This window comes from Chiloscyllium plagiosum, chromosome 10 (assembly GCF_004010195.1).
Source record: "Chiloscyllium plagiosum isolate BGI_BamShark_2017 chromosome 10, ASM401019v2, whole genome shotgun sequence".
Taxonomy (NCBI): Eukaryota; Metazoa; Chordata; class Chondrichthyes; order Orectolobiformes; family Hemiscylliidae; genus Chiloscyllium; species Chiloscyllium plagiosum.
In genome coordinates this window covers 37,561,824-37,573,435 of record NC_057719.1, presented here as the reverse complement: position 1 = coordinate 37,573,435, position 11,612 = coordinate 37,561,824, and the positions used below count along the sequence as shown (strand labels likewise).

Here is an 11,612-nt window from a genome sequence, read left to right as displayed (position 1 = left end):
TCTGCCACCTCCAACATCATACCACCAGCAAATATATTTCTCTTTACCCTCCCTGTATTGCAAAGGGACTGCTTTCTCCTCAGACACTTCTATTTCTTCACTCCTATTGCCCCCCCCAACCCCACATTCCATTTTCAGGGCACCTACTTGTGCAATTGCAGACCTGCCCCTTTGCCTCCTCTCTCCTCACGATCTGAAGTTTCAAAGGTGAAGCAGTGAATTTTGTTTGTGCCTCCTTCAATATAGTCTGTTCTAGGTCAGAAGTCATATGTCACCATGTTACAGTCCAACAGGTTCATTTGAAATCACAAGATTTCAGGGCACTGCCCCTTCTTCAGGTGAATCGAAGAGAAGCACACAGGCACACAATTTGTTGGCAGAGAGATCGAGAGATCATACAAATGATGCGAGTGGAGTGTCAACAGGCTGAATAAGTCTCTGCAGATGATCAAAAGCATCAGACAATGTAAGTAAAGTGTTAATAGCTGAACAGCAATGGAAGGGCTGACCTACAATCCGATTAATTGAGGCAGAGCGATAATTACAAATAATTAAAAGTAAGGTGCTGCTGGAGACAAACCAAATGGCTGGAATAACAAGATAGGTATAGGAGCTGCATACCGAGGTTCTAACCAAAGCTTGTGATTTCACATCAACCTGTTGGACTATAGCCTGTTCTAGTATTATTTCTGACCTTGTCCACACCAGCACTTCCACATCATAGTCTATTGTATTTACTGCACACAATACAGATTCTCCCACACAATGTAAACAAATGTAGACTTTGTTGGACACCTCCGTTCCATCCACAAACATGATCCAATCCACCAGTCGCTTGTTATTTTGTAACACCATCCTGCTCTCATGCTCACGTTTTGGAGCTAGACCTGTTGCAGTGTTCCAATCAAGCTGAATGCACATTGTAGGATCAGCATCTCATCTTGTGTTTCAACACATTCCAGCCTTTTGGGCTCAAAATTGAGTTCACCAACTGTAGACTTTGTCCTGTCCTCTGCTTAATTCCCCCTCCCCCCCCAGAATACTTGGAAAAAGCAGCCTGTATCTTGTCCTCACATTTTTACTTTCATTCAGAGCTGACTTTTACTTCACTATTCACAATTACCAATGCTTTGTTTCTTTGCTATGACCATTACCACTCCGTTTGCTTTTTGAAACATGAGATCTGTGATCTCTAATTTCCCTTACCATCTCACCTTACCCTGACTTTCTCTTTTGTTCCACCAGCCTCTTATCTTTTCAACAGCATGAAAGCCACCATACTCCTTCCTCCCTTCAATCATGTTGGAGTCGAACTATTAACTCTGTTTATCTCCACAGGTACTGAGTCTTTCCAGCAGTTTCTGTTTTATGTTATTCAGCATCTAGAGCATTCCACTTTTATTACAATATAGTTGGAAGGAAGCTCAGAATGTAACATAGTACAAAAATGTAACAAGTTGGTATGATAACACTGCTATCGGTTACCATATCGGAGGTTGTTTGTCCCAGTAGATGTCCATTGTGTTATGCCCGTGCTATTTTAAAAATTTGTTTTCAGGATGTGTATATTATTCGCAAGGCCAGGATTATGGCCTCAAATTAAAAAAAAAATGGATGCTGGAAATCTGAAACACACAGAGAATGCTGGAGAAACTCAGCAGGTCTGGCAGCATCTGTGGAGAGAGAAACAGAGTTAACATTTTGAGTCTTCTCTCTGAGTGCCTGTGATAATAATAATTGATTGCTGTGTGGTCATTGCGTTTCTGTCTTTTAACAGGAATCTGTCAAGACTGAAACTAATGTAGGTCCTGTTTGAATTATTCAAACCATTCTGCCTCATGCATCCTTGTTTAATTCAACCGAAGATTTCCTAAAACAGAAGGACACCTGATTAAAGTGGTAAATAAAGCGAAATTTTATATGGAGGAGCATGGTGCAATTTGCATCTAGCAGTGGGTTGAATTACCACAGTGAGTATCCTACCTATTGAATGATCTAACCTGAAGTCCTTCAATGGAGCTTCAAGCTATTCAACAAAATTATAAGGTTCTAATTAATCATTTTTTTTAGGTGGGTGCTGCTCCTGAGCTCTCCAATATCTGTCATTTGTGCCTCTTTGCCCATTGCCCTCACACACGTTGCCCCAAACAATGCTAATCCAGAGCTATACCAAAGCCTTAAAGTGTAGCCTCATTTGGTAGTGGGACTGACAGTTTTCCTCTCCCTTCCCCCTGCCTTGTTTGGGGGTTTCATACCTCCAGCTGGCTCATCAGATGCACTGAGGCCTGAGCATCAAAATGACTCGGGCCAATCACTGAAGACATCCATTGGCAATACTTTAGTCCATTCTCTAACACTGCACAATGACAATTGGCCCTTGGCCTCTGTAATCAACAAAGGACAAAGTTACACAGAATGATAGAAGGCCCTTTCCGGCCTCAGTAAAAGTAAACAGATCCTGTATCTATTGTGCGGACGCCAAATGAGGAAAAAGATAACGCTGATTCCTTGCCTTGACGAAAACATCTGATACTTTTGTTGGAAAGTGCACAAACCAAACAGAACATCAATAAAAGCTGAGACTGTATTCCGGCTGATGTTGACGTTATCATTTTAAATGCCTCCACTTGTATTTGTGGACCTCCCAGTGTAGTTTATTGAGTGACTGCTTGTTCTCTGTGGTTATAGATGCAGAAAATGCAGCATTGTCTTTAGTTGTAACATGACATCAGCTGACATAGGGATGAGTACAATTTAAATCAATCCGACCTTCTACTGCTGTCCTGTATATATACTTTCTTGCCTCATTAATTTTTCAATGGCAATTACAATATCCACTATGACTTCAGTGACCTTGGCTGGGAATATTATGGAAGTAGGCGGGGAAAAGTAATTTTATCCACCAATAGGAGTAGAGAGTTCTGGCACAGAAGTGCATTCTTTGCATCCCATATTAAGAAGCTGGACTGTTTGTTTGCATTAGCTCAGGGTGGGGATTTCTGTCAAGTTGCAGCTGGGGTTGGTTACTGTTCACAGCGTGCACTGCAGTGGAAGACTTTAACCGTAGGTTTTTACTGTGATTTGGGTATTAACGCAGAAGTGAGAAAGCAGAAAGAAATTAAAAAAAAAACCCTCCTTGTACGTGATGTCTGACTGTGAGGGATTAACTCTGGGTAAGTGCCAGTTCAGTTTATTGCTTCGTCCTCAGCTCTCAGCTTCTGCGCTGTGGTACAGATTTAAAAACTGAATACTCTGCGGCAAATGCTCGCCAGCCGTCAGCAGCTTCAGCTAAACTTGTTTTATTTTAAATATGCAGCTAGGTCAAATACAAATCATTCGCTCAGCTGATGAGTCTGCAGGACTCTCAAATCTGTAAATATCCAAAGGGTAATGGAGTTAAAATAAAGACAGCAGAGGTCAGGAGTTAACTATATGAGACACATTTAAACGTATGAAAATAGTCTGAGTGTTTTTTAGAGTATTGCAGTCCCGCAGTACTAGGAATTTCTAATGTTAATGTTGCTCTTCATGAGGGCAGGTCATTCACATCTTACGAATGTTCTCATTTAATGGAATTATAATCTGAAGTATTGGGTTATTGTATACCAGTATTTTAAATTGTGTTTTCCTCACTTAAAATTACATTGCTCCTGGTATTTAAAGCAAGTTGAACAGAGTATATAAGGGTAAGTGTCTCTCTGGCTAACAAGAACCAGCTTTCATGTTGTTTCAAATTGAATTGGACTGTTTAATTGCTAAATAGACATTTTGCATCACTTTAAAAAATGTATTCAACATGTGAAGTGTTGGGAAGTTCTCCCAATAGATCAGTGAGATTATCTAGTATCATACAGACCAATGTGGGAGGAGTGCATCACCAGGGTGAGGCAGAAACTGTTCCTATGGGAGTACTGCTCCCTCTCCACTTTGGATAAAAACCTGGTCATCAGGAGTGAGACACTCTCTTCATTGTTGTATGTGGTCTGGGTCAGGTGCATTCCCAGAACCTACACTGTTGTAGTCACCCGAGTCATCCTCCATTTCATCTGGAGATCTAAGGTGGACTCTGTCCGCAGGGGCACCGTATACAAAACTCTGGATAAGGGGAGAAGAACATACTCATCACTGTTCTCATCCTGATGGCCACCTTTGTGTGGCTGCATCAAGCTGTGCATAGACCCTCAGTACACAAACACTGAATGTTACTACGTACTGAGGTTTTACATGTCCTGGGTGTTGCGAAGAATGGGACTAGCCTTGTTGCCACAGAATACTCCAAATAGTCAAACCGTTCTGTATCATTTGTTCTTTGAGGAGAACTTTGCAAAGAAAAATGCCTTTCACCACAGGTCCATCAGGATGTGGTCAGTAGATAGCATCCTCAAGACCCTGTGGGAAAAGCACAGAGTGAATCCTATCATGTGGTTCCTTGAGCAGACTGTTAAAGTCACTTGGCAAAATGCCTCATCCCCAGAACGTTCCAATAAGCACCAAGACATCATTTGGCTGGCGGGGAGAGGGGCACTACCTGTGAGATCCTCCTTGTACACCTAGGCGGTCTGCTCTACCACACCCTACCCTCGAAGCAGCTGTGGAGGGATGTAGAGACTGTCGCACATCTCCTGCTTGAATGTGCCTTTGCAAAAGAAATCTGGAAAAATAAGCAGTGGCTTTTATCGAGGTTCATCCCGAACAGCTCTGTGACGTAATGCTCTCTGTCTTATGGCCTGTTCCATGGGACTGACACCAAGATAAACATCAACTGTGTCTGGAAGACCATCAACTCAATGAAAGACACTCTTTAGTCTGCCCGAAACATGTTGGTCTTCCAGAGCAAGGAGTTGACCTTGACCGAGTGTTGCAGACTGGCACATTCCAAGGTCTGGGACTATGTGCTGAGGGATGCACTAAAACATGGGACACAGTAGGGAAAGACCACTGTCTAAGATCTTTCTGCCAAAGCTAAATGGGAGTCCATTCAGTTATTGGATCCTCCCTCAAATATACTTAGTCTTGTATAAGTAAGAAATGCCTTTGGTTTGTTTGTTGAATAGAGTCAAACTCTAATGTTTGCTTGTTTCTCCATATGCTACTGCACGGTAGCAACTGCTCGAGTGACTTTGTGTGTATATGTGTAATTTCTTTAATGAATAAAGTATATGTTTAAAATTTTTTAAAATGCATATATGTGCAATCTTTGCATCTCACTGGACTTTATCTTCATGGAAGTTACCTGCTGCCACTCACTGTCAGTACTTACACAGAGTAATGGTATCTAAGGTTAAACTACCCCTGAAACAATAAAGGTAACTTATCCACACTGCCATTAGCTGAGTAGTAATAGGTGGGAAGCTAGAAGCTTCAGGATTAAAGAATCATCATAACGTAAAAGATGAGGTGGAGATTCGATTCAGTTCTGTATTGATGCATGTAAAAGGAGCGTGGACATGGGCAGGTCTTGTGGCTTAGTGAGCAGCACATATTTCACTGAGCCAGAAGCTGTGGGTTTGAGTCCCACTCTAGGATTTGTTAGCCATGAAAAGAGCATCTATGACACAGCCAAACAGGTTGATAATTGACATGCTTCCAACAGGCAGTAAGACAGGGAGATTCCTGATCAGCCACGTTCGGTTCACCGTTGTTTTACAGCTCAAAGCACTACTTAGTTTTTGCATTGAAGAACTCATGTTTCCCGTAGTTCCATGTACCATTAAGCCATTGTCTGCCAGGACCACTGGCAGTTCTCTTTGCGTGGTGAGTCATTTAGTGTTGCTACTGGTGAGTCAGGAGCTGTAACCCTCAGCAACAACAAGAGGCCGCCTATGAAGGTTTTTTCGCTATGACTGAATTAGAATGCTTGTAGATCTTATGGAAAAGATAGAGCCACGGACACAGTGTGGACAGCAGCAACTTGTGACCATAACTGACAACATCACCTACTTAGACTAGAGTGTATGAATTTGGGTATTTGGCTTCAGGCAATCCCATGACATGCAATGAGGGAAAATGGAGCAGGAGGCACTCTATTGAATCTGAGTGCTGAAAATTGGCTGCAGCTATATTCCTCCACTTCTCAAGATTGTGCAGTTGCACGTCTGGGCTGTTAAGATATTGCAGCAAGTGAAATGCTGCAATTTGACAAGGATGTCCTTCAAACTCTCATAAAACAATATTACCCCAAGGCAGGAGAATTGGAGGCAAGTCAGAGCATCGGTGGCACTGGTTAGAAACGTCAATAACTGCATTTGAACTGAATATGCTGTGTTATCAGATGCCACCATAATGTGATGTGGTAGCTGATATACTGTTGCTCTTCCACTGTCTTGCTGTGAAACTTATGTTAGCTCCTGCAACAGTCATGTTGTACTGAAAATTGCAACAAACCTTTCTTACAACACCCTATGTATGTGCATCATGATTAGGAGTGCACCTGCACAGGACGGAAGTAGGTACTGCAGATGCTGGAGATTAGAGTCAAGATTAGTGTGGTGCTGGAAAAGCACAGCATGTCAGGCAGCATCTGAGGAACAGGAAAATCTATGTTTTGGACAAAAGTCCTTCATCAGGAAGGAGGCCAATTTTCTGGGCTCAGGTGAGGCAATTTAGATGTACAGCAACATGGTTCACTCAGTGCATCATACACAAAAAACTCAGTAAGTTGGAGACTGCAAGTTTCATTACTCCATTAGGTCCCACGCCACAGTATGGTGATGACATCATGAGCATGATCCTGAAAGGTATACAGCATATTGGTTGTATCACAACATGGTGTTGTGGAGAAACGTGAAGGCCTAATTACCTTTCCAATAAAAATTGTCATTGTTGAGTACAAGTAATTACCTCCACTCTCAAAGTTTTCTCATAAGGAAGTAATTCAATAATATCTTTGATACGTATCCTTTTATACTATCCTTTCTGATTTTCCTCATTCACTACATTTTCCTTAATGTAACAGCCATTACCATTGCCATTGCTGCCTGCCTGAAGAATTCGCAGGATATTTTCACTCCATTATTGCTGGTCCAGTCTATGTCCTCCATGGACTAGCTCCTATACCTACCTGCAGATTAGGCCTCTGCCCAGGGTATTGAAAAGATCCTTTCTCCAGGGTTTAAGATTGGATCAGCAGCTGCCACACTCTGAACTGCTTCACCGAACTATCTGAGTTTATTTCCCACCATTGGAAGGTAAGGATTAAAGAGCCAATAATCTAAAATAGTCACCAAGATTTTGAGGGTGTGTTTGAAAGAAATTTATTTGTACGGACTTTGTAATGTTAGACCATGCAAAGATTTGTCACAGGAAACAGTTAAAGCAGTGCACGTGCTCAAAGAAGGTAGATGCACAGACAGTTGCAGCAGAGGAAGGTGCAGGGCCAAGATGAATACCAGGCCAATGAGATCAGCTTAGGATTCATTTAGAAAAGATGCAATAGTGCCATGCAATCAATGGGAAGGAACACATTCTAAAATGTGTGAATAATCTGACAAAGACGAGAGTTCTCTGCTGTAGAATTATTTACAAAATTTAAATGCTTAGATCATAAATCAATTTTTATGAATACATAAGACCAGGCTCCAAGAGAATTCATTACATCTCTTTCGGTAACATGACATTGACCTTTCGAAAATGTTATAACATGATTGACAGGGGTTAGAGCTGGTTTTCTCTTTGTTGTTTTCTCTTATTCATCCATTCTAAAAATAGTGGTTTAATTTGGAATACAGTTCCGTGGACATCTCCTGGGTCTCAGCCAAAGAGATTCTTCACAGGTGGCCTGATTTTAAAAGGCTGGTAGCATTTTTAAACAGAGTCGCACAGCCTGAGTTCAAGCACAGAAACCTTCAAGCAACACTGGTTAAACAGCAATCCAAGTGCTGAAAGCCTGGAGAATCCCTTTCCTACAATCTTAAATGGTGCAATGTTCCGTTACCATTCTCTCCCCTCCTTGGTATGTAGGCATTGAAATAACAGAAAATAATTCAGATTGCTGAATGAATTTTAGTTGGTGTTATATTTAGTTGCAGTGCTGCATAAAGTAGTCTGAGGATGTTGACTAAATATGAACATAATAAAAATGAACATAATATTGTGCTAAATCTTGTGTGTTTTTGGCTAAGTGCAAGTTGTGTTGAGTTTTATTTTGAGATATCATTGCTGTGAGACCTAGCAAGATTTCTCACTATCTTAGCAAATTCACATCATTAATTACCTCCCTCACACAATGGCACCCCTCACTTTAATAGCATCCCTCACGTCCAGTTATATCCCGACCTTACCATGTACTGCTCCGGGTATGTCTCACCACTCAGCAGATATCTCGTATCTCTTGTGCCTGCAGCATCTTTGAAAGTTTGGACAAACACTATTGGTCTAGAGCTGCCCTGCACACTTCCTGTCATTCACTCCAGACTTGGCAGACAAGGAGAATTCGGTGTGCTGCTTTGTGGGCAGAGTGCTGGATCTCCTGCTTGACGGAGTAGTACAGACACTCCAGGTCACCCAGGACTAGCAGTGAGGGCCACAACACCAGACAGTGCCAGCCTGCTCCCAGGTTTCTGCCCCTTTCAGTGCAGTCTCAACCATCCGGAGGATTGCCCAGTGATTGTTAGGATGAGTGTCAATTACTTTCTCCATTCCACCAGCTTAAGTCACACCTTCCTCTCCACAATACCTCCCATTCATTCCACCTCTGCTACTGTACTCTCGCTCTTTTGGCTGTAACATCTTTCTACTCAGTCTCACTCTCACCCACCACAAACCTGATGCCACTAACCCTATGTGCCCTCTGTGCTGTCTACTCAGTTGCTTGGGACAGCCCAACAGCTGTGCCACTCACTCCCATCTCCTGTAATTCCTGCCCCTCTCATTCCAGGATGAAAGCAGCACTCAGTAGGGCAGAAAGACTCCAGTTGAGAGGTGGTGCTGCCCACTGTTTAGCCCTTCACTCATTTATGAGAAGCAGATGCTGTCCCTCACCACTTATGCCCGAAACGTCGATTCTCCTTCTCCTTGGATGCTGCCTGACCTGCTGCGCTTTTCCAGCAGCACATTTTTAAGCTCTGATCGCCAGCATCTGCAGTCCTCACTTTCTCCCACTCTAAATAGCCAACTGACCAGTTCTAAGCTGCTAGACTGGTACCAGAGGCTGCTCTGGACTTGGTTTGCCAGGCTCCCTGAGTAAAGGCCAGCTCTCCTGACTTTACTAACACCTGCTGACAATGAAGACAAGCTTCTTGCCTTTGTAATGGAATTAAAATGGTAAGACAGAAGAACTGGTATCACTGCCTGAGGGGGCACAGTTAGAAAGGCAAGGCAAGACAACGCAAGGAAAGTAGATTTGGAGTGAGCGCGCGCTGTGGCAACGAGCCAAGAGCATAGAGGTGTAGCCTGGTCCAGCCCATGTGCTGAGTTGGTGTCCTTAACTACACAGTGTCCTTGCAGCAGAATGATAATGATAGTTGCTAGTACAGTCCAAAGGTGCTGCATTGAAGTAGATACGTCCTGTACATGGTTCAGACCTACACCATGAAGAACTTTAGATGCTCGTACATGACAAGTGCCAGTGCCTGTGGACATTGGTGCTTGTAGCTAATACCCATGGAATGTGACCCAGGATGTTGGTGCCCAGTGTCCAACCTGGAGCACCATCTTGGAGCCTGCTGCACATTGTAGTAGGACAGAAAATGTTCTGCCGTTTATGTTGAGAATTCTCAACGCCAAGCTCATATAGTGTCAGGTAGTAAGCTGAATATTTATTGAAGTGAGTTGAGCTGCTATTAAGATGTTGAACAAGCAATAATCCCCTTTAATTGGTGACTCGATATTGATTAGCGAAACTCACCACGCTGCTTGGCAACAACCTTCTCTCTAATCAAGGAAACCAAAGAACAAAAAACAGAAATGGCTGGAAATGTTCCCTGTCATTTCTCCAGCCACTATGTGGACTGCATTTGTTACCTGTCTCTAATTGCCCTTGATTAGTAGTTTGAGAATTTGCCAGTTGTTGGTTCCCTGCAGACCCTATCTAGCGGTTTTATTTATTTACTCACTCACAAGGCGTGAGCATCCCTGGCAGGGCCAATATTTATTGCCCCAAAGGCAGTTAAGAGTCATCCTTATCGCTGTGGATCTGGAGTCCCATGTAGGCCAGACCAAGTAAGGATGGCAATTTCCTTCCTTAATGGACATTAGTGAATCAGATGGGCTTTTATGACAATCAGCAATGTCTCCATGGTTATGTAAGACCCTTAATTCCAGACTATCAGATACAAATTCCACCATCTGCCTTGGCAGGAGTTGAACCTGGATCCCTGGAACACTAGCTGAGTTTCCAGATTAATTGTCTTGCGGTAATACCATTAGACCATCATCTCTCCCGAGACAGAAGATATGTCCTTCAGGACCCAATCAGCTTGATCAGTACTGATAGTGGTTTTGGGGGTGGACTAATCAACAGGAAGTTCCTTACTCCCTGTTTGAGCTGAAGATACAAGACTTCATGGAGTCTGGGATCAATGCTGAAAACTCCCAGGGCAACTCTGCCTTGCCAATGCGATAGAACATACCTAGTGATGATGATGCTGGTGGTAGCGTCTGAGACATTGTCTGTAAGGTATAACTCTGTGTATGACTATGGCAGGCTGTTGTTTGACAAGTCTGTGAGCCAGCTCTCCTAATTTTGCCACTAGCCCCGAGAGGTTAGGAAAAATGTCTTGCCAGGGTAAAAGGGGCTGATTTTTGCTGCTGTAATTCCTGGTACCTAGACCAATACAGGGTGTCTGTCCAGTTTCATTCTCTTCTTTAGACTTTGTTGCATTTTGGTGTAACTGAATGAATCTAGCAACCCATTCAGTTACACCAAAATACATCAAAGTCTAAAGAACAGGATGAAACTGCACCCACTCGGAGGCCTTGCGGGTGTTAAGCACATTACTGTGGGTCTGGAGTCACACACAGGCTAGACTAGGTATGGACAGCAAATTTCCTTCCCGAAGGGTATTTGTGTTTGACAACAATTTCAGTTCCATTAGACTTGTTTTAATTCCAGATTTATTACATTACAATGACATCACATACTGCGATGGGATTTGAACCCATATTCCCAGAGCATTAGCCAGGGCCTGTGGATTATTGGCCGAGAGACACTACCACTTGCCATTTTCTCAGATGGGCCATTGTAAAAGTACAAGGGGTGGGTGGGTCCAGGCTTTCAGCAGGAGAGCTGCAGTGAGCCTTGAATGTGAATCGTTAAAGGACATTAAAGTGCAATGCCTCAGCATGAAAGCTTCCCTGGTGCCTAGATTTCTGAGCTGTCCATTTGGTGCTGGAGGATGTCAACATGTTGCACTTATAGAACATAGAACATTACAATGCACTACAGGCCCTTTGGCCCTCTGTTGCGCCGCCCTGTCATACTAACCTGAAGCCCATCCCACCTACACTATTCCATGTACATCCATATGCCTGTCCAATGACGACTTAAATGCACTTAAACTTGGCGAATCTACTACCATTGCAGGCAAAGCATTCCATACCCTTACTACTCTCTAAGTAAAGAAACTACCTCTGACATCTGTCTTATACCTATCTCCCCTCACTTTAAAGTTGTG

The 11,612-nt window shown here is 43.0% G+C and overlaps 1 protein-coding gene across 1 annotated transcript in view; it reads left to right on the top strand.

Moving 5' to 3' along the window:
- Positions 1 to 2,984: 2,984 nt before the first annotated feature.
- The window catches only part of eml1 (EMAP like 1), a 264,830-nt gene continuing 256,202 nt past the window's right edge, over positions 2,985 to 11,612 (top strand). Inside the window, exon 1 of the mRNA XM_043697435.1 lies at positions 2,985 to 3,173. Coding sequence (XP_043553370.1) covers positions 3,146 to 3,173 — 28 coding nt within the window. The 5' untranslated portion in view covers positions 2,985 to 3,145. The remainder of the gene's footprint in view (positions 3,174 to 11,612) is intronic.